Source organism: Polistes dominula, unplaced genomic scaffold, assembly GCF_049000335.1.
Source record: "Polistes dominula isolate Pdom_NZ unplaced genomic scaffold, Pdom_raw_medaka contig_79, whole genome shotgun sequence".
Classification (NCBI taxonomy): domain Eukaryota; kingdom Metazoa; phylum Arthropoda; class Insecta; order Hymenoptera; family Vespidae; genus Polistes; species Polistes dominula.
Window position 1 is genome coordinate 34,624 of NW_028300916.1, and position 26,925 is coordinate 61,548.

A 26,925-nucleotide genomic window follows, 5' to 3' on the forward strand; every position below is an offset into this window, starting at 1 on the left:
ATAAACAGCTTAACTATTATTTACGATTTTTGGTACTGGAATAGCTCTATGTGCTTTATAATTGCCGATTTCTAATAAAGGTATTTTAATCAGATAAATTTATCTATATCCTATTACACTAATAGTTACATCACTTATTTCTAAATATTCAAAATAATTACCATCATGGAGAGCAATTGGCATTTCATTTGACTCTCTTTCGTCTCGAATTAATTTTATAGAACTTATAAGTACTTCTGGTGTTAATAATTGAGGATTTATTTGACCCATCTTCGCAAATATTAGTGATTGAGTGAACATATTTACATTCTTACCAAATTCCGTCAAAGCTAATTCAATTTCCAAACACATTTCAGTTATTAAAGAATCCCTTTGCAACGAATTTTCTTGTAAAACGATTTTTTTTATATTATTATCGAAATTTTGAAAATTTGAATTTATTTCTATGAATTTTTTTATTATATTCTCTAAAAAGACTTTCGGTTTTATGAATAGTTAATTGTAATATATATGTTTGATTCTTAAATAGCTCTCCAATTCTTTTATTGTCTCTATGGACTGCATCAATTTCGGAATTATAATAATCTGCATCATCCTGACTCATAGTACCAAAAAGTATTTTACTAATTTTACCAACAAAATCAAATATCCCCTTTCTATTTCTAATCAACGTAGGGATCCCTATAGCAGAGAATAACTTATACTTATCTTGTTTTAGACTTTCTAACTGATTTCTTAACCTCATAATCAAGTGTGATTCCGTACAATTATTTTGACACAATGATTCGACTCGATCAATGCTTTTTAAGATTTCTGACTCCTGGAATGTCAATTTGTCCAAATTGAAGTAGGATACAATATTGTACGTTTCATGGAAAAATCTTACGTCTCCTAAATACTCCATGTAAATATTTGGTAAAGTAGAAAAATTTAGTTCCTCGTTACTTTTGACCTCCATCATAACCGAATGGATTAGGATTCTGAAACAAACTTATATTAGCATATTTTAATTTATTAGCGTGCACGATTATACTTTTATTTCTTTTCTCTATCTTATAATTAACATCTGACAATTTATCTATTATTTTATATGGCCCTTCAAATGGAAGATTCAGACCATGTGTTTTATCATTCGCATTTCCTTCTTTCTTTAGCCAAACCAAATCACCTACTTTAAAATCCTTTGGATTCGTGATTCGATCATAACGTATTTTTGTTCTTTGCTTACTTTCTGCTATTATTCTTTTACTTTCCTCGATAGTTTTATTGATTTTAGCTTGTAAATCACCCAAATACTCCATATATGTTAGGTTAGTAGTCTTCAATGATGATACATTCTTTGGATTCATTCCGAAAACTAGTTCTGAAGTAGTAAATCCCGTACTTTCATGTTTGGATGTGTTGTAATATAGTCCAGCTAAATGAATCTTCGTATCCCAATCATCAGCATTTTCGTTGGAAAAGTGACGTAGATAATCTTTTAATACTTGCTGACTCCTTTCCAGACTGCCATTACTCTCTGGATGAAAACTTGTAGTTGTAATATGTTTAATGCCCAACATCTTTTGAAAATTTTTCATCAATTCACTTGTAAAGTTAGTTCCTCTATCTGTCAATATATTACGTGGTACTCCAAAATAACCTACATAATGCTTCAGAAATTTATTTATAACTGTTGAAACCGTACTGTCTGGAATTGGTATTCCCACGAAATATTTAGTCAGGCAGTCTTGAATTGTCAAAATATATTTATTGCGTCCTTCCGTCAATAGCAATGGTCCACAAATATCCATAGCAATCTTATCATTGAAATTCCTCGGAATGTCTGTAATTATCATCGGCATTCTCGTAGGATGTCTATTGACCTTATTTTTCTGACATATTTGACATCTTTTTATATAAGCTTCGACGTCTCTTCTTAAAGTTTTCCAGAAGTAATTCTCACTTATTCTATAATATGTTTTCTTTATTCCACCATGACCTCCAAGGAGACTATCATGATTTTCCTTCAATATTTTCTTGATATCTTCTTTCTTAGGTACTATTCTTTCTTTATCGTGTAGAAAAACCATAGTATTACCTTGGCAAAACACTTCCTTCCAGATTTTCTCAATTTCTTTCTTGGAAAATCCCGTTAATCGAGCACACTGATTGTGGTCAATGTGAAGTTCTCTGAATTCTTCAGCAACGGCTAAGTACATCAATTCATTAATTTTTTCTTTCAGTTCATCTTTTGATGTTTGTGAATTTGCCTCGACGATAACACGATATTCCCCGTGATCTTCTTCAAGATAAACTTCTATTGTTTGTCCTCCATTATCTCGGACAAATGACACATCAACGCTGCCCTCGGGTATCGCTGAATTTGTCAAATATAACAGTTTTCCTAGTTTAATAATTTCTTGTTCTTTCTCATTTTCTTCTTTTTCTCCAACATCTTCCGGGTAATGATCTTCTTGATGATGTTCTTCAGGTTGATTATTTTGTTCACTACCTTTTCCGCATTCTGTTTCCACTGTTCTTCGTTTTTTATTTATTTCTGAATCCATTTCTATTGGATTCCGTTTCCGTTTACCGGCTAGGGTTGCTGGTTCCCCGTCGCCGTCCGTAGGGTCGTCCTCTCGAGTACGTACCCTTTTCCTTGAACCTGGATCCAATATATTCTTTCTTCTTTTCTTGTTTGATCTACACTCTTCCGAATCTTCTTCTTCTGATGCTGAATCCAATAAAGTATCAGCATCCATTCTTCGAAATACAAAAATAGGGTTTCTTGATAATGCATCAGCATTAGTATTGAGTCTACCCTTTTTGTAGGATATTTCATAATCATATTCTTCTAAACTTATTCTCCATCTCATTAATCTTGAATGAGGGTTCTTGTGGTTCATTAACCAGACCAAAGGTCGATGGTCAGTAACAATTTTAAATTTTCTTCCGTATAAATATGGGTGAAAATGTTTTACACACCACACAATTGCTAGTAATTCTTGTTCAGTTGTTGAATAATTTTTCTCTGCTTTATTTAAAGCACGACTAGTGTATGCAACAGGATGTTCTTGATTGTTTTTTATTTGGGATAATATGCCACTAATGGCGATACCAGAAGCATCCGTTGTAAGAATGAATTCCTTAGTGAAATCCGGGTATGCCAATATTGGTTCTGAACACAATTCTTTCTTCAAAAGATTAAATGATTTTTCTTGATCTTGTCCCCAATAAAATTCTTTATCCTTCCGTAACAAATCAGTTAGGGCCTTCACTTTCCTGCTATAATCTTTAATAAATTTTCTATAATATCCGGTCATTCCCAAAAATTGTCTTATTTGTTTAATATTTTTCGGAGTTGGAAATTCTAAAACACTTTTACATTTTTCCGGATTTGGTTTAACTCCATCTTCAGTAATAATGTGACCTAGATATTGCAATTCGGGTTTTAAATATTCACACTTATCAGGCTGAAGTTTCAAATTAGTTTCTCTTAATCGCTGGAACACAATTTTCAAATTTTCGTTATGTTCAACCAATGTTCTTCCGTACACAATGATATCATCGAGGTAAACGAAACATACCTTTCCAATAAGTCCCCTTAAAGCGTTATCTATCATTCGTTGGAATGTAGCTGGAGCATTCTTCAAGCCGAAAGGCATTTTCAAGTATTCAAAATGACCTTGGGGTGTGCTGAATGCCGTTTTCATACGATGCTTTGGATTTACCGCAATTTAGTGAAATCCACTTGCAAGATCAAAAGCAGAAAAGTACCTGGAATTTCCAAGTTGATCCAGAATTTCTTCAATGTTGGGAATCAGGTATGCATCCTGAATTGTTTTGTCATTTAATTTTCTAAAATCCGTTACAACTCTCCATTTTATTTTATTTGATGCATCCCGTTTTTTAGGTACAATCCATAATGGCGAGTTGTAAGGGGAACTTGAGTTTTGAATCACCCCCTTCTTCTTCATTTCTTCAACTTGCCGGGCAATCTCCTCTTGCTGGGTAGGTGGAAACCTATATTGTTTAACATTGATAGGAATCTCATCTGTTGTTTCTATCCTGTGTTCCGCCAAATTTGTAGTAGGTAAAGGGTCACCCGGTAAATAAAAAATATCCTGATATGAATCAATAATTTCCCAAATTTCCTCTTTCTCCTTAGCTTTAATAATGTGAGACAGTCGAGTATTTTCTTTTAATACTTGACCACGTTCAACTGAATATTCACATCGCAACTTGAGAATCTGTGATTGATCCCGATTAAAAATAATTGTTCTTTTCTTCGTAAGTATTATAGCATCTTCTTTTTCTAGAAACGGTCGACCTTTGATTCCATCTTCTTCTAACGGAAAATCATTCGGAACCACTAAAAAAATATGATCTATTTTATCAACTGTAATTTTACACTCTTGATTACAGATAATTGGGATATCATTAATTCCAGTAATCTCCGCGTTGATTTTTCTTACTGGTAACCCTAGTGTACATTTTAATTTAATAACATTTACAGCTGCTCCTGTGTCTGCCAGGAATGAGTGATCTCGCCGTCCGACGGCGGTGTCGACTCTGAGCATGAAGCTTGCTCCTGGATTTCTTCTGTTTTTTGACATCGAGTATATTTTTATCTGATTTGGTGGAACGTTTGTCACCTGCCGTGATGGAAAATTTTGATATGATACCCGTCGTTTAAGAGGACAATCTTTTATATAATGTCCAAAACTCCCACAATTATGACAAGCATACTTGTTTTCCTGCGCTAGTCTCTGTGGAATTCCTTGACCTAATGGCCTCGCATTTTTGTTTTCTCGTGATTTATTCGAAGCCTTGTAATTGTTGACAGGAGTCCTTTTATAAATAATTTGTGAAATCAATTCTTCTTTTTCTGTTTCTAATGCTAGATTTTGGGCTTCTCGAGTCGTGGTTGGTTTGCCCGATTTTACAAATAATTTAATACTAGCGCGAAGACCCCGTACGTATTGAGCGAAACCCTGTCTTTCTTCATTCTTTAAAATAAACATTCGGTTTTCCGCATCAAATTCTGAATTATTATTAAGCGCACGTTTTACATTTAAATAGCAATCATTAAACATTTTGTTGTAATCAAAAACGCTTTGGTTATTTTGTTGACATTGACTTCGTTCCAATAAAGCGACATCATATGATTTATTTTCCCCAAAAATAATACTTAATATTTGAATCAAGTCCTCTAGTGATCGAATATCATTTCCGTCAATTACCTTTCTAGCATAACGAACTATTTTTTTTGAAATGACTAATCGAATGAACAACACTCGCGACTCTTCCGGAACTTCATTAAAAATTGATTTAATTTCGAAAATAAAGGTTTCGACCGATATATTATTACCGTCAAATTCTGTGATTACTTCTAAATGAGATTTCAAATCTTTCATTCTAAAAGAGTTTATATAACCTGATTCACTGGGAGCGTGTGTACTCTCACTTTCCCGCTTTTCATCTTTTTCTCTTGTCAAAATTTCCAACTGCGCACTTAAATTAATGTTCTGCTCTCGTAATAATTGCACCATCTTTCGTAATTCTTCATTTCCCTCCTTTTCTTCCTTGAGAGCTTGAGCTTCATTATTTAATAGATTATTTTGTTTTTGTAGTGAATCAATAATAGCTAGGAGTTCCTCTTGTGTTTTTGACATTTTGAAAGATACTTCTGACAAGTTTATCGAATTTTCACAAGACTCTTCACTTTCGTCAAAATAAATTTTTATGTCGCGATAATTTACGAAATTGCCGTTCTGCATATGTAAATAACTTAATCTTACTTACATTAAGATGCTTGTTCTCATATTTCCAATTGTTTCTGATGCACTGACTCAAGATATCCTTTTTAGCTGCCACCAAAATTTATGTTATGCCCTGGGAGAAGGTTTAACTTTCTTTTAAAATAACTAACACAATGTCTAAACTATAGTCACAATTAATTGTTTATTTTGATAACGTAAAGTCGCACTTCAACTAGAAAACTAATTATTACTGTTAAATGGTAACTAAATTATTGTTATTAATTCTGGAGTTAATTTTATAACATAAAATTAACTTAAGATACTTTATTACAATTCTTTAATTTATTCTCAAATAAATTCTGTAACTAGGAATGCTTAACGATTCGTAGTTTATTCTATGAGTACCATTCAGTTACTGGCCAAAAAGGTGCCAGAGAACATACACCGCAATCCTAAGTATCACTACGCCATGAGAACAAACAGGCAATAAGGTGTGCTCTGCCCAGCCGCTAGCGTGTGAACACCACTGTCAGCAACCTTGAAAGATAACGTTCAAAGAATAAGAATAATCTACAGAGGCATAACAGTATATTTAAAAAAACGAAAAATTTTCGATATTCTTACATCGGATTATTGTAGACTAAGTAAATTTTCTATAATGCAGTTAATCTGCAAATATCATTAGATTGCTGAATAATGTACAATGTAATTCCCAAATTTTATCTTGTAATTCTATCGATTTTAAATGACAAAATTTCTTTTTATTAAAGATATAAGAATCATCTAATGTATTACAATATCATTTTTGTAATTCTACAGTTTTTCTCTAACGCAGTAAAGACAACCCTGGATATTAACCAAACCTTTAATTCTTACCTGGTTTCCGGTGCTGGCCAATGGGAGATGCAATCCAAATATACCGACTGAAATTAGCGTTTGAAGGAAGGGTGCAATTGTTAAATCACAATCACAATGTAGAATAACAATAAAGTATATTTTAAAATTTAAATTTAGATTTAAATTGTTACACAATAAACACCCCGTTGCACACACACAATTGTTAATGAACTATGTTATCGGAATATTAATTTGGTAATAAATAAAGGACTTAGGCTTGCAAAGATTTATGATAACAGTAATAACTAAGAATAAAATGTTCGAAAACAATGACTAAGTTCTATTAAACAAGAGACAGAGAACTTAGTAACAAAATTTAAATGAACTGATTGTAAATCAGGCTAACTCAAAATACCAAGTTAATTTTCATAAACCGTTGATAATCGAACCAGATCACACACGATATTTAACAAACACAAGATTTAGATATACGCAGTAGTAGATTATTATAGATGAAGTAAGAGAACTTAGAAGTATTTCAAATACACATTCGATAGTTATAATTGTAAGAAATGATAGACTTTTATAAGTACAGAAACGTTCTAACTTAATAGTACTTAAAATCAAAACTAGACGAAAATTAGACAAATTTAAGACACGTACTCAATAATTATATAAGGTGAACTTTATAAGTACACTTGGAGTACCAGAACAAAACTAGACAATTCTTAGAAAAATTTTAGACACGTACTTAATAATGATATAAGGTGGACTGACTTCATAGATGAACGCAGCATCCCATGAAGCGTCCGTTTCGGAAGAGTGGGAGTACCTCCCACTTACGCAAAATGCTTCCTCCACTACTGACTCCCACACCGTGAGACCCAAGTCAAGGAGAAGAATTTGCAGACAAAAATATTAATTACTATCAAGCGCGAATTCTTCAAAGAGAAATAAGTATTACTTACATTGGAATTTTATCAAGCGCGAATTCTCCGAAGAAAGATAAGTGTCAGTTACATTGGAATGTTATCAAGCGCGAGCTCCTCGAACTGCGCTGTCAGGAAAAATGCACGTGCAGACGGAATATGAGTAAGGCATATAATAAAGTATGAATATTTTATGCACATTGAAATTATAATTTAGAAACAACCATTCCACTATAACGTTGACCGACAAGTCAGTACTGGAAGAACGCAATGTCGGTATTACCGACATTTACTTATCGACTAAAACTAGTTACCGACCGACACTGTCGGTAATGCAGATTCCTCTATGAACGATAATGGATTCTTAATGCTCTAATTTATCCATTCTAAAAAATACAATTTATCGATGGTCGTTCATAGGAAACACAGAATTATCTTTACAAAGAATAATAATAACAATAAGGAAAAGAAAAGTATAATTACCAAATATCTAAGTATATAACGTGAAAACAAGGTACATTAGCGCGAACGAAAATTATCTATTATGATTGATCTAATAACTAATGTACATACAAAGTATCGCATTTATATACTAAAACAAACAGTAGGAGATATTCATTCCAAAAAAAAAAGAAAAATTTATCTCGCAAGGTTTTACATAGTACTTATAGAACTAAAGTTTAACAAATTACTTTTACCCAAGTTTTAAATAGATTAATAAAATTCAAATACGACAGAGTTTACCAAATTCAAAACTTTTGGGTGTAGTACACGAAATTCGAATTTAGACGTCACTGGACGTGACATTATATACAAAGATATTGTATCTTCCTTAATTTTCGAGATACATATAAAAAATAAAAAACAAATTACGAAGTTTTTTTACATTTTTAAAAATATCTCAAAAACTAAGCAAGAAAGAGCGATTTTACAAATATTATGTTTTGTAGAAAATTTTATTTACTACAAAAAAGGTCATATACAAATATATTGTATTTCCCTTACTTTTTGAGATATATTAAAAAAATAAAAAACAAATTCCCACTATTTTTTATATTTTTTTAAATATCTCAAAAAGAAAGCAAGATAGAGCGAATTTACATATATTGTCTTTTGTAGACAATTTTATTTCCTACAAAAAAAGTTATGTACAAAGATATTGTATCTCCCTTATTTTTTAAAATATTTTTAAAAAATAAAAAACAAATTCCAAAGTTTTTTACATTTTTAAAATATCTCAAAAACTAAGCAAGAAAGAGCGATTTTACAAATATCTTGTTTGTAGACTATTTTATTTCCTACAAAAAAAGGTTATATACAAAGATATTGTATTTCCTTTACTTTTTAAGATATTGTAAAGAAATTAAACACAAATTCCCTCCTTTTTTTACATTTTTTTAAATATCTCAAAAAGTAAGCAAGATAGAGTGAATTTACATATATTGTCTTTTGTAGACAATTTTATTTTCTACAAAAAAGATGTTATACAAAAATATTGTATCACCCTTAGTTTTCGAGGTATATTAAAAAAATAAAAAACAAATTCCCACCTTTTTTACATTTTTTTAAATATCCTAAAAACTAAGCAAGATAGAGCGATTTTACAAAAATTATGTTTTGTAGACAATTTTATTTCCAACAAAAAAGTTTTTTTACAAAGATATTGTATCACCCTTAGTTTTCGAGATATATTAAAAAAATTAAAAACAAGTTCCCCCTATTTTTTACATTTTTTTAAATATCTCAGAAAAAAAGCAAAATAGAGCGATTTTACAAATATTGTGTTTTGTAGAAAATTTTATTTCCCACAAAAAAGGTTAAATACAAAAATATTTATTTCTATTACATTTCAACATATATTAAAAAAATAAAAAACAAATTCCCACCTTTTTTACATTTTTTTAAATATCTCAAAAACTAAGCAAGATAGAGCGATTTTACAAATATTGTCTTTTGTAGACAACTTTATTCCCTACAAAACAGATTCAATACAAAAATATTGTATCACCCTTAGTTTTCGAGGTATATTAAAAAATAAAAAACAAATTCCCACCTTTTTTACATTTTTTTAAATATCCTAAAAACTAAGCAAGATAGAGCGATTTTACAAAAATTATGTTTTGTAGACAATTTTATTTCCAACAAAAAAGTTTTTTTACAAAAGATATTGTATCACCCTTAGTTTTCGAGATATATTAAAAAAATTAAAAACAAGTTCCCCCTATTTTTTACATTTTTTTAAATATCTCAAAAAGAAAGCAAGATAGAGCGAATTTACATATATTGTCTTTTGTAGACAATTTTATTTCCTACAAAAAAAGTTATGTACAAAGATATTGTATCTCCCTTATTTTTTAAAATATTTTTAAAAAATAAAAAACAAATTCCAAAGTTTTTTACATTTTTAAAATATCTCAAAAACTAAGCAAGAAAGAGCGATTTTACAAATATCTTGTTTGTAGACTATTTTATTTCCTACAAAAAAAGGTTATATACAAAGATATTGTATTTCCTTTACTTTTTAAGATATTGTAAAGAAATTAAACACAAATTCCCTCCTTTTTTTACATTTTTTTAAATATCTCAAAAAGTAAGCAAGATAGAGTGAATTTACATATATTGTCTTTTGTAGACAATTTTATTTTCTACAAAAAAGATGTTATACAAAAATATTGTATCACCCTTAGTTTTCGAGGTATATTAAAAAAATAAAAAACAAATTCCCACCTTTTTTACATTTTTTTTAAATATCCTAAAAACTAAGCAAGATAGAGCGATTTTACAAAAATTATGTTTTGTAGACAATTTTATTTCCAACAAAAAAGTTTTTTTACAAAGATATTGTATCACCCTTAGTTTTCGAGATATATTAAAAAAATTAAAAACAAGTTCCCCCTATTTTTTACATTTTTTTAAATATCTCAGAAAAAAAGCAAAATAGAGCGATTTTACAAATATTGTGTTTTGTAGAAAATATTATTTCCCACAAAAAAGGTTAAATACAAAAATATTTATTTCTATTACATTTCAACATATATTAAAAAAATAAAAAACAAATTCCCACCTTTTTTACATTTTTTTAAATATCTCAAAAACTAAGCAAGATAGAGCGATTTTACAAATATTGTCTTTTGTAGACAACTTTATTCCCTACAAAACAGATTCAATACAAAGATATTGTATCTCCCTTACTTTTCGAGATTTATTAAAAAAATAAAATAACAAATTCCCACCTTTTTTTACATTTGGTAAAATATCTCAAAAACTAAGCACGATAGGCCGATTTTACAAATATTATGTTTTGTAGAAAATTTTATTTACTACAAAAAAGGTCATATACAAATATATTGTATTTCCCTTACTTTTTGAGATATATTAAAAAAATAAAAAACAAATTCCCACTATTTTTTATATTTTTTTAAATATCTCAAAAAGAAAGCAAGATAGAGCGAATTTACATATATTGTCTTTTGTAGACAATTTTATTTCCTACAAAAAAAGTTATATACAAAGATATTGTATCTCCCTTATTTTTTAAAATATTTTTAAAAAATAAAAAACAAATTCCAAAGTTTTTTACATTTTTAAAATATCTCAAAAACTAAGCAAGAAAGAGCGATTTTACAAATATTATGTTTTGTAGACAATTTTATTTACTACAAAAAAAGTTATATACAAAGATATTGTATTTCCTTTACTTTTTAAAATATTTTAAAGAAATTAAACAAAAATTCCCTCCTTTTTTTACATTTTTTTAAATATCTAAAAAAGTAAGCAAGATAGACCGATATTACAAATATCTTGTTTGTAGACTATTTTATTTCCTACAAAAAAAGGTTATATACAAAGATATTGTATTTCCTTTACTTTTTAAGATATTGTAAAGAAATTAAACACAAATTCCCTCCTTTTTTTACATTTTTTTAAATATCTCAAAAAGTAAGCAAGATAGAGTGAATTTACATATATTGTCTTTTGTAGACAATTTTATTTTCTACAAAAAAGATGTTATACAAAAATATTGTATCACCCTTAGTTTTCGAGGTATATTAAAAAAATAAAAAACAAATTCCCACCTTTTTTACATTTTTTTAAATATCCTAAAAACTAAGCAAGATAGAGCGATTTTACAAAAATTATGTTTTGTAGACAATTTTATTTCCAACAAAAAAGTTTTTTTACAAAGATATTGTATCACCCTTAGTTTTCGAGATATATTAAAAAAATTAAAAACAAGTTCCCCCTATTTTTTACATTTTTTTAAATATCTCAGAAAAAAAGCAAAATAGAGCGATTTTACAAATATTGTGTTTTGTAGAAAATTTTATTTCCCACAAAAAAGGTTAAATACAAAGATATTTATTTCTATTACATTTCAAGATATATTAAAAAAATAAAAAACAAATTCCCACCTTTTTTACATTTTTTTAAATATCTCATAAACTAAGCAAGATAGAGCGAATTTACAAATGTTGTCTTTTGTAGACAACTTTATTTCCTACAAAAAAGATTCTATACAAAGATATTGTATCTCCCTTACTTTTCGAGATTTATTAAAAAAATAAAATAACAAATTCCCACCTTTTTTTACATTTGGTAAAATATCTCAAAAACTAAGCACGATAGAGCGATTTAACAAATATTATGTTTTGTAGACAATTTTATTTACTACAAAAAAGGTCATATACAAATATATTGTATTTCCCTTACTTTTCGAGATATGTTAAAAATAATATGATTACTCTCATACCTGATACTTTTTATTAAGCTTCACCACTGAGACTTTTTTTACTTTTTTGATGACTGTTTAAGATTAGTAGCTTGTAATTTAAAGATAGCTGAGTAAATATAGACGGGAATGAAAATAAATTTTAAAAATACATTGTTTCTGACATTTTTTGTTTGTTTTTAATAATTACATAAGTAACTGTACAATTTCCACCGAGATATTTGTTAAATTAATAGTAGTGGAAATCTATATCTTTTTTTTCGTAATAGTCATTAAAGCCGACTTCTTCTCTGTCATCGTCTAGTATGTCATTTGCTTTTTCAGGTTTAAGTGGGTGAAAAATACGATTGATTTTCTACATTCATTTCTTGAGTTTCGGTCCGAATCATCTTTTCAGCAATGTTAATAATAATGAATTTCTGTTGTTCTTTGACAACATTATTTTCACAGAATCAATCAGTACATATCTTGGGGATTTAAAATTGCTTGTTATATACTTTTGTTTCTCTTCCGCGGTGTCGATCAATGTATATATCATCGCCATACTTCTCTCCAACAATCTTTTAAAAACATTTCTTCCGTCATGTAATCACCTCCCATTTTTTCTCGCAAATCTTTAATGCCAACGCGATAAGTGTGTGAAGTTTCAACGAAATTTGTTACATTATTGAATGCTTCTTCTAATCGCTTTTTTGTAGCAGACATTTTAGGTGCTGTTTGAACTGACGAAACAAATCGAGCATAGCATAGTTTGTGATAGGAGGCTTTACTCTCGACAAGACAATTAATGCTCATTAATCATTGAATCATTTCTCTCTCACAATCATCATTCCGCTTTTCAGCAATATCTAGCAGTTTGCACCTAAGGTAAGCGTTTCGAACCTGGATTAATTTGCTTTTGCTTTGAATCTAGAGGCTTGTTACAAAAAAAAGCATTTATTTTTGAAGTCGAACTCACTATTAGTCGGCAATCGTGCATACCAAACATTGAGAAGATGATGATACCGGAGATTCCATCGTTTCTTCTTCATTTAGCTTTCTTTTTTTCACTGGTGTTTGAACAAGTCTGGCAGATTATCGCTCTCTGCAAGCGCTGTACGTAGTAACCACAGTAAGTTACACAGTAGTGTAGTAACCACACGAAAATTGACGATAAAAAACAATCAAAGTTTCAATATTGTAGACTATTAGATTAATATGTAGTTCTTTCTGTATATTATTTCTTGTTAAACTGAAAAACATCAATATAATACTAATCTTTAAATAAAAATTTGATATTGTGATAAAATACTTACATATAAAATTTCAATTTTTTTACCTGCTTTTTATGTCTCTTGCTCTTTAACAAACTCGTATTATATATCTATATGTTTTAATCAGAAATTTTTTCCTTGCTCAGATGATGATGAAGTTTTCATCCTTATCACATCACTCGAAATGGCGATAGCGCATGACAACTTCGGATTCCTTGCACAGACAGAGCATTTTTGAGTCTTTTGTTGAGTTTTTTTTCAGTATACTGAATCTGCTCATTTGAAATGAAGTGAAAATGGATTCTGGAAATATTCTTTTTTGCCTCTGCGAGCATATCTCTGCGGGTTTTTGAATTTGGTCCTCAGCTGTTGATAAAAGATTCGCTCGATCAATCATTTGCTTCCAAATTCTGCCTAAACCATTACTTGGACCTTTTCCATGGCCTCGTTCATAGGTTCATACGTTGATCCACAGATGTCACTACTTTTAATTACTACTTTTAACATCTAATGATAATACAGGTGTCACAGTCATCTTCTTTAAAAGTTTAATTTTAAAATTTATCCCAAATAATGTCATCAATGATCTTATTGTGTTTATCATTATGTCAGCAAATAAAATGTTAGTTGTTAAAAATTAGAAAATAACACGGTTTCTTCAACTCAATTGAGATAGAAATAAAAAAAAAGATTTTTTTGAAAAGAAATTTTTTTTTAATAAAATTCAAAAGTTTATATTTTAAAAAAACAAAAAACAAAAATTTTCATAAATTTTAGGATTATTTAAGATTAGTACAATGTAATGTAGAAAAAAATTTGAGCCAAAAATTTGTTGTCTATCGTTAGTTTTGAAAACATAAAAAAATTCAAAAATCCGAAATTTCTCAAAATTTTTTTCGAAAATTTTTGTTTTATAGCCCCCAGTATCCTCTTTAAAACAAGCCGTAAGTTTTTTTTTTAATTGCAATAGTCCTTGAGATATTTAAAACATAAGTTTAAAAAACAGGAAAAATAGTAAAATGTTGAATTCTGCATAATTTTTAGAAAAAATTTTTTTATTTCTTATCCTTTAGCAGGACTTCGTTATAAGATGAAAGAAAACTTCTGACCAAATTTTGTCCAAATGAAATAAGTAAATTTCAACAATTGATAGATTTGATGCGGAATGACCGATATAAATATAATACTCGGGTCGCATTGTTGATGTTTCTACTAATCGCTTTTTAACATTAAGGTGCGCTAACGGTCTAATTTTGGGCCTGGCGAGAAACTCAAACGAACGAGCAAGGCGACGAACGTGTAAAAATTAGAGTAAAAAATCAATTTCATCAAGAGCAAAATGATAATAATAAAATTTTCTACTACAACCAAACAATTTTTGTATTTTACAAATTTTTATATTTTAATCATAGAAACCTTTAATCAATTAAGGTATTAAAACATTGTTTTTCGCGAAAAAAAAATAATTTATTTCTGTAAATTAGCATATTTCGATATGCAAAAGCAGTCATAAGATGGACTTACCACGTAATAAACAATATAAATTAACAACAATAAAAGACATAATAAATTATAAATATTTTCAATATTAAATTTAATATGAAAAATTTAAAATAATCACAAGTCTTAAGTCTTTGAGTTTATAAAAGGTTTTTTTTACTGTATGAGTAATGATGTAATGCTAGTTAACAGTAATTTATCAGCGACTGAGTAGAAATAAAGAAAAATGGTACATACATTAACTTAGGTTACATAGAAAAATATATAAAATGGGAAGGTTCGATACAATTAACTTATAACAATTATTTAAATTGTAACATACTTATACGGCTCAGAAAAACTGCAGCAGTAATATTAAATAATATAAGGTATTCTGTGAGAACGGCATAGCTCAGTCGGCAGAGCGCTCGACTAATTCGATGAGTGAACATCGCGAACATCGCGTACCGCTAATAACGATAGAAAGTGAAATTCATCCCAGGCAATCGCTACTGTGTAGTAATTAATTAAGTAGGTGCTTAAGTGACATGGCCATTTTTACTTCACATTTCTTTTATATATATATTCATCTATAGTCGGAGAATAAAAACCTTGCTGGCAGACCGGCATCTTAATAGCGTCGGCCGACAACAATGGCGTGAACGCGCCAATGAAAAAATATAATAAGCCACGTGCTTAGTATAAACATACTAGTGGAACCCGAGACTCACTACAGCTAGATAAAATTTTTAAAGGAATAATGGCAAAGATAGAGCTAAAGCGCGAAGAAATTAAACCAAATTTGGTAACGCGAAAAAGAAAGGGATCAGATGCGTCCACGCCGTCCATAGAAATAGAAAATGGATAGGAATAACCAAAGAGACCAAGAAAGATAAGAAACAATAAAGAGACACCTAGTGAAATAGAAACGAATAACCAATTCGAGACACTGGCTCAAGAGGGCCCTCAAACTAGTAGGGTTGTGGGGAGCAAGGTCAACGGAAAAGGTTGATCTGGAGATTTACGCGATAGTCGTCAATTTAAGTAACAAAAATATATAAATTTATTAACAAGATACAACTAAACTCTTGGACGCCATATATAGGACTAACTTACATTTCGAACGTTACGTTCAACTTGGGTTTAGTTAATCTAGTACCCGCACAGGAAGGAAGGGCGCCAGTGTGCCGCGTCGATACACTAGGCACGTATCGCCACAACCACTCCCTCCCTAACATTTAACCTATCTTATTCTTAACAATATGTACAGTCTTTGAGGTTAATAATCTTTGGTACCTAATAAGTTTTAAATTGCACAGTTTTCTTTTCTTGTTGGTTTTCAAAAAATGCTGGTTTTAAACGTTCTGTAGACATATTTGTTGCTATTCCTTTGTAATCTATTTTAAAAACATGATCTGTCAGTCTTTCTATTATTGGAAATGGTCCTTCGTATGGTGCGTCTAATGACTTTTTCATTGCGTCTACTCTTACAAAAACATGGGTGCAGCTGTACAAGGTTTTGTGTACGAAAGGTTTGCTTTTTATATGATGTGCTGTTGGTACAGGACGTATTCTTCTCATATGTTCTCTGAATTTTTCTATATACATCTGTGGATTATCTGGTAGCTCTTCATTTAGAAAAAATTCTCCGGGAAGTCTTAGCGTTACTCCATATAGCATTTCTGCTGCGCTTGCTTTTAAATCTTCCTTATAGCTAGTACGTAAACCTAATAAAACTGTTGGTAAAATATCAACCCATTCTGTTGAACCGCTACAAATTATAGCTGTTTTGAGAGATCGATGCTATCGCTCTATTATTCCATTTGAAGCTGGATGATAAGCTGTTGTGCGAGTTCTCGTGCAACCAAAAAGTTTAGTCAGTGCAGTAAATAACTGAGATTCGAATTGTGTACCTTGGTCTGTAGTAATTGTAACGGGGGCTCCAAATCTAGCGATCCCCATGTGCTATATAATGCGGTTGCCACTGTGTCAGCTGTTATATCTTTTATTGGAGTGGCTTTAGGCCATCTTGTAAAACGATCTATCATTGTAAGACAATATGTATATCCTTTTGATGGTGGTAATGGTCCTTCGATATCTATATGTATGTGTTCGAAGTCCCTTGGGTACCTCTATTTTTTTCGGAGTGATTTTATTATGGCGTTGTATTTTACTTTTCTGGCACTTAATGCATGTTCTACTCCATTCTCTGATGTCTGCGTTCATTTTTGGCCATACGAAACTTTTCGCGATGATTCTCTTGGTGTTTCTACCACTGGGGTGCGATAAGTTATGGGTGGCACTGAAAATTCTTTTATGTAGACTGTTCGGTACGTATGGACGTATATCATCTTTCTCTATGTCACAATACAAGTGGGAGTTTGAATCGTTTATTCCAATTTTGTACAGCTTCCACATGGGCATGCTTCCCTTTAAAATCTGTTAAAGTTCTTCATCTGTAGTTTGTTCTCTGATGAGTTCTTCAGTAAAAATTATGGTTGGCATGTCAATTTGTTCGATTCTTGATAGCGTGTCTGCTATTTGGTTATTTTGGCCTGTTATATGTACTATTTTTGTTGTAAATTGGCCGATATAATCTAGGTGTCTTAATTGTCTTGGAGTGGCTTTGTCGGATTTCTAGTGAAAAGCTTGAATCAATGGTTTATGATCGGTTCCTATAGTTATGTCTTGGCCTTCTAGAAGATGTTTAAAAAATTTTATACTTTTGTAGATGGGTAAAAGTTCTCGATCATAAGTGCTATATTTGAGTTAAGCTTTTTCGAGTTTTCTAGAGAAAAATCCGAGAGGTTTCCATTCGTCATTTTCCAATTGTTCCAAGACAGCTCCAATCGCTTTGTCTGAAGCATCAGTTGATAATCGTAGTTTTGCGTTTTCCTTAGGATAGTATAGCAGTGATGTATCTGATATTTGTTTTTTACATAACTCAAATGCTTTTTCTGCGAGTAGAGTCCATTTTATCGGACGTTTGTCTCTTTTTTTGTTCCAGTTAGTAAGGAGTTTAGCAATATATGAGTTTCTGCTGCTTTTGGTATAAACCTCCTGTAGAAATTTAGTATACCTAGAAATCGTCTTAGGGTCTGCTATCGTTTTAGGTTTGAGGTAATCCTGGATTGCCTGAACTCGTTCTGTCAACGGTGCAATACCAGCAGAGCTTATTTGAAAACCTAAATACCTGACTTTTTCTTTTGCCAATATGCATTTGTCTATATTTATAGATAAACCGTACTCCTCTAATCTTTTAAATACTGTTTGTAGATGTTGGTAATGTTCTTCTACTGATTTAGAAGCTATTAATATGTCATCTATATAGCAATAACAGTAGTAGAGGTCACGTAATACCGTGTCCATAAATCTCTGGAAAGATTGTGCTGCATTGCATAACCCAAAAGGCATTACCAGATATTCAAATAAACCAAATGGTTTAATTAATGCTGTTTTTCTCTGTCTTCAGGAGCTATGGGAATTTGATGATAAGCACGAGCGAGATCTAAAACTGAGTATATTTTTGAGCCTTCTAACTGATGTGTAAAGTCGTGTATATGAGGAAGAGGATACCTATCTGGTTGAGTTATACTATTGAGCCTACGGTAGTCACCGCATGGTCTCCATTCTCCAGTTTTCTTCCTTACCATATGTAAAGGACTAGCCCATTGACTTTTTGACGGTTGACAAATACCTTGTTTTAGCATTAATTCGAATTCTGTTCTTGCAGCTTTAAGTTTTTCGGGTGGAAGACGTCTCGCTTTTTTTGTAATTGGAGGGCCTTTAGTTACTATGTAATGTTGAACTCGATGCTTTGTACTATTGGTGAAGTTTGGCCTTTGGTATCGCCACGAATTTCCTTAGCAGCTCGTGACATCCATTATTGCTATTGATCGTAGAATTTGTGGGGTGACTGGAATTGCTAATTTCACCTCTGCTAGAAAGTTGCGTTTTGCCATCAATAAATTTTTTATTTTTTATGTCCACCAGTAAATTATAATATCCTAGGAAATCTACTCCCAAAATTGCTCTTGTTGTTTTTGCAACTGTGAACTTCCATATAAATTGTCTACGTAAGCCTAGGTTTATGGAAAGTACTTTTTTACCATACGTATGAATGGTTGAACCGTTTGCAGCATATAGGTTATATTCGCTGTCTAATGTTCTCCTGTCACCAGGTGTTTTTGGGATAACAGATATATCAGCGCCTGTGTCTATCAAAAATCTTATTCCGGATATTCTGTCTGGAATTATGAGGCGGCTTTGTCTCTGTGCACCATCTCCAATCGCCTTAATATTAGATGGTGTATCTAGTTTTCCTGTTTTCGCTGATCTGGGCCGGTCCAGTTACAAGGTTTACGACATCTCCATGACTTTTCGCCAAATTTTGCATGGAAATAGCATGGTCTATTCCTATTACGACTCCTAGATCTTGATCTATTCCTGGAATGATAAACTGGTCGATCATATTGTCTGCCATGATATTTAACTCTTACTAAGGTTTCCAGGTGGGCCATTTTTTCTGTGAGCTGTGCCATTTCGTCATGTAGTTTTCTATCTTGTGTTTCGTCTCCCGAGCTTTTGTCAACTATGGTTGCTACCTCATAATGCCCTGTTCTTTCTATTGTTTTATCGGCTAGGGTTGCTAGACGTTCGAGACCAACGTCTTCTACGACTGCTAGTACTTCCTGTATTCTCGTTGGCAATCTCTGTAACCATAGGGTTTGTAGGACTTGGGTACTTACATTGTCTCCTGCTAATAATTTCATTTCTCTTAGCAGAACTGAAGGTTTTTTGTTCTGTAGCTCCAAGCCTGTAAGGAGTTGTCTAAATTTTGATTCTTCCGACGCTGTTAAGCGTGTAATCAGTGCCTCCTTTATTTCAGTATATGAATCGTTAGACGTGATGGCAATTATGTCCGCCACAATTTTCAAGGTCGCAACATCCAAATGTCGGACAACTGCTGCGCTTTTTACGGCATCAGAGCGTACATTATAAGCTGCGAATTCACGCTCTAGCATCATGAACCATAGCGTTGGTTCGTCTCTCATGAAAGGAGCTAATTTAACGCTACGAAATTCGCTTGCCTGTATCTCGGGTCCTTTGTTCTCTGTTCGACTATCTGCGCCATTTTTTGCTGTACCGGTCTTTGTTCCCTGAATTTCCATTTTTTTTTTATATTCCCGGGTTTCGGCACCAATTATTTATGTGGGGAACAAGGTCAACGGAAAAGGTTGATCTGGAGATTTACGCGATAGTCGTCAATTTAAGTAACAAAAATATATAAATTTATTAACAAGATACAACTAAACTCTTGGACGCCATATATAGGACTAACTTACATTTCGAACGTTACGTTCAACTTGGGTTTAGTTAATCTAGTACCCGCATAGGGAGGAAGGGCGCCAGTGTGCCGCGTCGATACACTAGGCACGTATCGCCACAGGGTGTAGAGGATTTCTCTAGAGTAAAGATAATATTAGACTGAATTTTATTGTATGATTTTTTATTTAAAGGATGCGACTTGCTTTTCTTTCTTGTACACTTCTCAACGGCTACGCACAGACTGTGCTAGTCTGGTGACCACTACTTGTTAGCGTGGTTCCCTAGCCTTCTAGTAACTTTAGAGGGCGCGACCTTCGGTCGTACCGCTACATTACTCCCTTCGGAGCATTTTTCTTATTACATAAAATGCGAAACTTAAAATTATAGATATTTACAAGTATATAAAAATATAAAAATATATAAAAATATTGCACTATCTCTATCCTAACTTAATAAGTTTTAATTGGTACATACGAATCGGCATTGCAATCTTTTTTGACGAACGCTGGTTTTAGTCTTTCAATAGATACATTTATATGTTTTCCTTTATAGTTAATTTTGAAAATATTATCTGTAATTCTTTGTATAATTTCGTATGGACCTTCGTAAGGCGCTTCTAATGGTTTTTTTACAGCGTCGACCCTTAAAAATATGTGCGTACATGTATACAACCTATCCTGAATAAAATGTTTCTTTTTGATATGGTGCGCTGTGGGTATCGGTCTGATTTGCCTTATATGTTGTCTTAATTTTTCTAAGAATATGTGTGGATCTTGTAATAGTTCTTCGCTGAGGAAAAATTCTCCTGGTAGTCTGATGTTTTCACCATATACCAATTCCGCAGCTGAAGCTTTTATATCTTCCTTTAGGCTTCCGCGTAGACCAAGGAGCACTGTTGGTAGTATTCCTACCCAGTCTTTTTCTTCATGGCACATTATTGCTGCTTTAAGTGATCTATGCCATCTTTCTATCATTCCATTTGACGCAGGGTGATATGCTGTTGTTCTAATTCTTTTCGCTCCGACTGATTTGGTTAACGCTTCAAATAGTTGACTTTCAAATTGTGTTCCTTGATCAGTTGTAATTGTAATAGGAGAACCAAATCTTGAAATCCACTGCGAATAGAATGTTGTTGCCACTGTATCTGCAGAGGTATCCGGCATTGGAATTGCTTCTGGCCAACGAGTAAACCTGTCGATCATAGTTAGGCAGTATCTCATATTTTTGATCGTTGGTAATGGACCTATTATATCTATGTGTACATGTTCGAAACGTCCTTGTGGTACTTCTATTTTTGAAGGTACCTGTTTGTTATGACGGCTTATTTTGCACTTTTGACATGCTAAACATGTACTTCACCATTCTGTAATATCTTTGTTCATTTTTGGCCACATGAAGCTTTTTCCTATAAGGTGTTTTGTTACTCTGCCGCTGGGATGTGACAAATTGTGTATGTTCCTAAAAATCTGCCTCCGTAAAGAGACTGGAACGTATGGTCTTATGCTTTTTCCTACTATGTCGCCATATATGTATTTATCAGAGCTATCGAGGAAAATCTTTTGCAGGTTCCATTTTTCTTCTGCCAAAATATTCTTTAGTTCGTCATCCTCTTGTTGCTTTGCCATTAGCTCTTCTGTTAATACTAGGACTGGCATGTCTATGGTTTCCAGTCTTGACATAGCGTCAGCTGCCACATTGTCTTTTCCAGCAACGTAAACAATTTTGGAAGTAAACTGTCCTACGTAATCCCACTGTCTGGCTTGTCTTGGGCTTGCTTTGTCCATATTTTGCTTAAAAGCGTATGACAGTGGTTTATGGTCAGTCTCTATTATTAATTCTCTTCCTTCGACAAAATATCTGAAAAACTTTAAACTTTTATAGATAGCTAATAATTCCCTATCATACACACTATATCTAATTTGCGCTTTTTCTAGTTTCCTTGAGAAATATCCTAGTGGTTCCCATTTGTTATCGCAGAATTGTTCTAACACTGCTCCAATTGCGTTATCGGAAGCATCAGTCTTTAATTTTAATACTGCTTTCTCTTTTGGGTATGCCAATAACGTTGCTGTGGCAATTGCTTCTTTGGCTTTTTTGAAAGCTTCTTCCGCTGCTTGATTCCATTCTATCAGTCTTTTGTCGTGTTTCTTAGTACCTATTATATATTTGTTAAGTGGGTCAAGCCATTCTGCAGCCTTTGGTAAGAACCTTCTATAAAAATTCACTACCCCAAGGAAACGTCGCATATCTGAAACAGTCTTTGGTTTGGTATAGTTTTGTATAGCGTGGACTCGCTCATCCAACGGCGCTATACCCTTATTATCTATCTTATAACCTAAGTAATTTACGCTATTTTGAAAAAAATTGCACTTTGAAATGTTTATTGTTAGTCCATATTGCCTAAGTTTATCGAATATTGCACGCAGATGTTTTTCATGGGATTCCTTATTTTTAGACGCTACAATTATATCATCTATGTATCAGGCACAGAAATCTAATTTGCTTAATACTATATTCATAAACCTTTGGAATGTTTGCGCCGCGTTACATAAACCGAAAGGCATCACTGTGTACTCGAACAAACCAAAAGGTGTAATTACCGCTGTTTTTTTCTATATCTTCCTCAGCCAACGGAATTTGGTGATATGCTCTAGACAAATCTATTGTGGAAAATATATTACAGTCACGAAATTGTTGCGTGACGTCGTGTACATGTGGAATGGGGTACCTGTCTGGTACCGTAACGCTATTTAATCGCCTATAATCTCCACATGGCCTCCATTCGCCATTTTTCTTTGGTACCATATGCAGAGGGCTCGCCCATTGACTCTTGGACGGGCGACAGATTCCTTCGTTGACTAGTTGCTGAAATTCGGCTTGTGCGATTCGCAGTTTTTCCGGGATTAGCCTTCTTGCTCTCTCTGCTATTGGAGGACCTTTTGTGATAATATAATGTTTCACCGTGTGGCTGATAGGTCTCCTTGAAGTGTGTAGGTATCGGCACGGGTCACGTCGGCTTCGCTGATTGGTTGCGCCATTGTTTTTCTTTTTATTTTTTTTTCTATTTTAGTTTTTGTATTATATTTTTATTTTTTTACGCAGACGTTCCCAGGTTTCGGCACCAATTTACTGTAGAGGGTTTCTCTATAGTAAAGATAATATTAGACTGAATTTTATTTTATGATTTTTATTTAAAGGATGCGACTTGCTTTTCTTTCTTGTACACTTCTCAACGGCTACGTACAGACTGTTCTAGTCTGGTGACCACTACTTGTTAGCGTGGTTCCCTTGCCTTCTAGTAACTTTAGAGGGCGCGACCTTCGGTCATACCGCTACAAGGGATGTGGGGAACTAGGTCAACGGAAAAGGTTGATCTGGAGATTTATGCGATAGTCGTCAATTTAAGTAACAAAAATATATAAGTTTATTAACGAGATACAACTAAACTCTTGGACGCCATATATAGGACTAACTTACATTTCGACCGCTACGTTCAACTTGGGTTTAGTTAGTCTAGTACCCGCATAGGGAGGAAGGGCGCCAGTGTGCCGCATCGATACACTAGGCACGTATCGCCACAACCACTCCCTCCCTAACATTTAACCTATCTTATACTTAACAATATGTACAGTCTTTGAGGTTAATAATCTTTGGTACCTAATAAGTTTTAAATTGCACAGTTTTCTTTTCTTGTAGGTTTTCAAAAAATGCTGGTTTTAAACGTTCTGTAGACATATTTGTTGCTATTCCTTTGTAATCTATTTTAAAAACATGATCTGTCAGTCTTTCTATTATTGGAAATGGTCCTTCGTATGGTGCGTCTAATGACTTTTTCATTGCGTCTACTCTTACAAAAACATGGGTGCAGCTGTACAAGGTTTTGTGTACGAAAGGTTTGCTTTTTATATGATGTGCTGTTGGTACAGGACGTATTCTTCTCATATGTTCTCTGAATTTTTCTATATACATCTGTGGATTATCTGGTAGCTCTTCATTTAGAAAAAATTCTCCGGGAAGTCTTAGCGTTACTCCATATAGCATTTCTGCTGCGCTTGCTTTTAAATCTTCCTTATAGCTAGTACGTAAACCTAATAAAACTGTTGGTAAAATATCAACCCATTCTGTTGAACCGCTACAAATTATAGCTGTTTTGAGAGATCGATGCTATCGCTCTATTATTCCATTTGAAGCTGGATGATAAGCTGTTGTGCGAGTTCTCGTGCAACCAAAAAGTTTAGTCAGTGCAGTAAATAACTGAGATTCGAATTGTGTACCTTGGTCTGTAGTAATTGTAACGGGGGCTCCAAATCTAGCGATCCCCATGTGCTATATAATGCGGTTGCCACTGTGTCAGCTGTTATATCTTTTATTGGAGTGGCTTTAGGCCATCTTGTAAAACGATCTATCATTGTAAGACAATATGTATATCCTTTTGATGGTGGTAATGGTCCTTCGATATCTATATGTATGTGTTCGAAGTCCCTTGGGTACCTCTATTTTTTTCGGAGTGATTTTATTATGGCGTTGTATTTTACTTTTCTGGCACTTAATGCATGTTCTACTCCATTCTCTGATGTCTGCGTTCATTTTTGGCCATACGAAACTTTTCGCGATGATTCTCTTGGTGTTTCTACCACTGGGGTGCGATAAGTTATGGGTGGCACTGAAAATTCTTTTATGTAGACTGTTCGGTACGTATGGACGTATATCATCTTTCTCTATGTCACAATACAAGTGGGAGTTTGAATCGTTTATTCCAATTTTGTACAGCTTCCACATGGGCATGCTTCCCTTTAAAATCTGTTAAAGTTCTTCATCTGTAGTTTGTTCTCTGATGAGTTCTTCAGTAAAAATTATGGTTGGCATGTCAATTTGTTCGATTCTTGATAGCGTGTCTGCTATTTGGTTATTTTGGCCTGTTATATGTACTATTTTTGTTGTAAATTGGCCGATATAATCTAGGTGTCTTAATTGTCTTGGAGTGGCTTTGTCGGATTTCTAGTGAAAAGCTTGAATCAATGGTTTATGATCGGTTCCTATAGTTATGTCTTGGCCTTCTAGAAGATGTTTAAAAAATTTTATACTTTTGTAGATGGGTAAAAGTTCTCGATCATAAGTGCTATATTTGAGTTAAGCTTTTTCGAGTTTTCTAGAGAAAAATCCGAGAGGTTTCCATTCGTCATTTTCCAATTGTTCCAAGACAGCTCCAATCGCTTTGTCTGAAGCATCAGTTGATAATCGTAGTTTTGCGTTTTCCTTAGGATAGTATAGCAGTGATGTATCTGATATTTGTTTTTTACATAACTCAAATGCTTTTTCTGCGAGTAGAGTCCATTTTATCGGACGTTTGTCTCTTTTTTTGTTCCAGTTAGTAAGGAGTTTAGCAATATATGAGTTTCTGCTGCTTTTGGTATAAACCTCCTGTAGAAATTTAGTATACCTAGAAATCGTCTTAGGTCTGCTATCGTTTTAGGTTTGAGGTAATCCTGGATTGCCTGAACTCGTTCTGTCAACGGTGCAATACCAGCAGAGCTTATTTGAAAACCTAAATACCTGACTTTTTCTTTTGCCAATATGCATTTGTCTATATTTATAGATAAACCGTACTCCTCTAATCTTTTAAATACTGTTTGTAGATGTTGGTAATGTTCTTCTACTGATTTAGAAGCTATTAATATGTCATCTATATAGCAATAACAGTAGTAGAGGTCACGTAATACCGTGTCCATAAATCTCTGGAAAGATTGTGCTGCATTGCATAACCCAAAAGGCATTACCAGATATTCAAATAAACCAAATGGTTTAATTAATGCTGTTTTTCTCTGTCTTCAGGAGCTATGGGAATTTGATGATAAGCACGAGCGAGATCTAAAACTGAGTATATTTTTGAGCCTTCTAACTGATGTGTAAAGTCGTGTATATGAGGAAGAGGATACCTATCTGGTTGAGTTATACTATTGAGCCTACGGTAGTCACCGCATGGTCTCCATTCTCCAGTTTTCTTCCTTACCATATGTAAAGGACTAGCCCATTGACTTTTTGACGGTTGACAAATACCTTGTTTTAGCATTAATTCGAATTCTGTTCTTGCAGCTTTAAGTTTTTCGGGTGGAAGACGTCTCGCTTTTTTTGTAATTGGAGGGCCTTTAGTTACTATGTAATGTTGAACTCGATGCTTTGTACTATTGGTGAAGTTTGGCCTTTGGTATCGCCACGAATTTCCTTAGCAGCTCGTGACATCCATTATTGCTATTGATCGTAGAATTTGTGGGGTGACTGGAATTGCTAATTTCACCTCTGCTAGAAAGTTGCGTTTTGCCATCAATAAATTTTTTATTTTTTATGTCCACCAGTAAATTATAATATCCTAGGAAATCTACTCCCAAAATTGCTCTTGTTGTTTTTGCAACTGTGAACTTCCATATAAATTGTCTACGTAAGCCTAGGTTTATGGAAAGTACTTTTTTACCATACGTATGAATGGTTGAACCGTTTGCAGCATATAGGTTATATTCGCTGTCTAATGTTCTCCTGTCACCAGGTGTTTTTGGGATAACAGATATATCAGCGCCTGTGTCTATCAAAAATCTTATTCCGGATATTCTGTCTGGAATTATGAGGCGGCT

The 26,925-nt window shown here is 32.8% G+C and overlaps 3 protein-coding genes across 3 annotated transcripts; all 3 read right to left on the reverse strand.

The window, feature by feature from the left end:
- Positions 1-16,267: 16,267 nt before the first annotated feature.
- On the reverse strand, positions 16,268-17,019 carry LOC149033047 (uncharacterized). The gene is made up of 2 exons (XM_089170823.1): positions 16,885-17,019; positions 16,268-16,774 (listed from the first exon to the last, which is right to left on the reverse strand). Exons 1-2 carry the CDS (start codon positions 17,017-17,019, stop codon positions 16,268-16,270), a joined length of 642 nt encoding a protein of 213 aa, XP_089026949.1.
- Positions 17,020-19,292: 2,273 nt separating this feature from the next.
- LOC149033048 (uncharacterized) lies at positions 19,293-20,240 on the reverse strand. Its single transcript, XM_089170685.1, has 2 exons — positions 19,471-20,240; positions 19,293-19,417 (listed from the first exon to the last, which is right to left on the reverse strand). Exons 1-2 carry the CDS (start codon positions 20,140-20,142, stop codon positions 19,412-19,414), a joined length of 678 nt encoding a protein of 225 aa, XP_089026811.1. The 5' UTR covers positions 20,143-20,240; the 3' UTR covers positions 19,293-19,411.
- A 3,716-nt stretch (positions 20,241-23,956) lies between these two features.
- On the reverse strand, positions 23,957-24,708 carry LOC149033049 (uncharacterized). The gene is made up of 2 exons (XM_089170835.1): positions 24,574-24,708; positions 23,957-24,463 (listed from the first exon to the last, which is right to left on the reverse strand). The coding sequence occupies exons 1-2, from the start codon at positions 24,706-24,708 to the stop codon at positions 23,957-23,959; spliced, it is 642 nt and encodes a 213-aa protein (XP_089026961.1).
- Between the last annotated feature and the right edge of the window lie 2,217 nt (positions 24,709-26,925).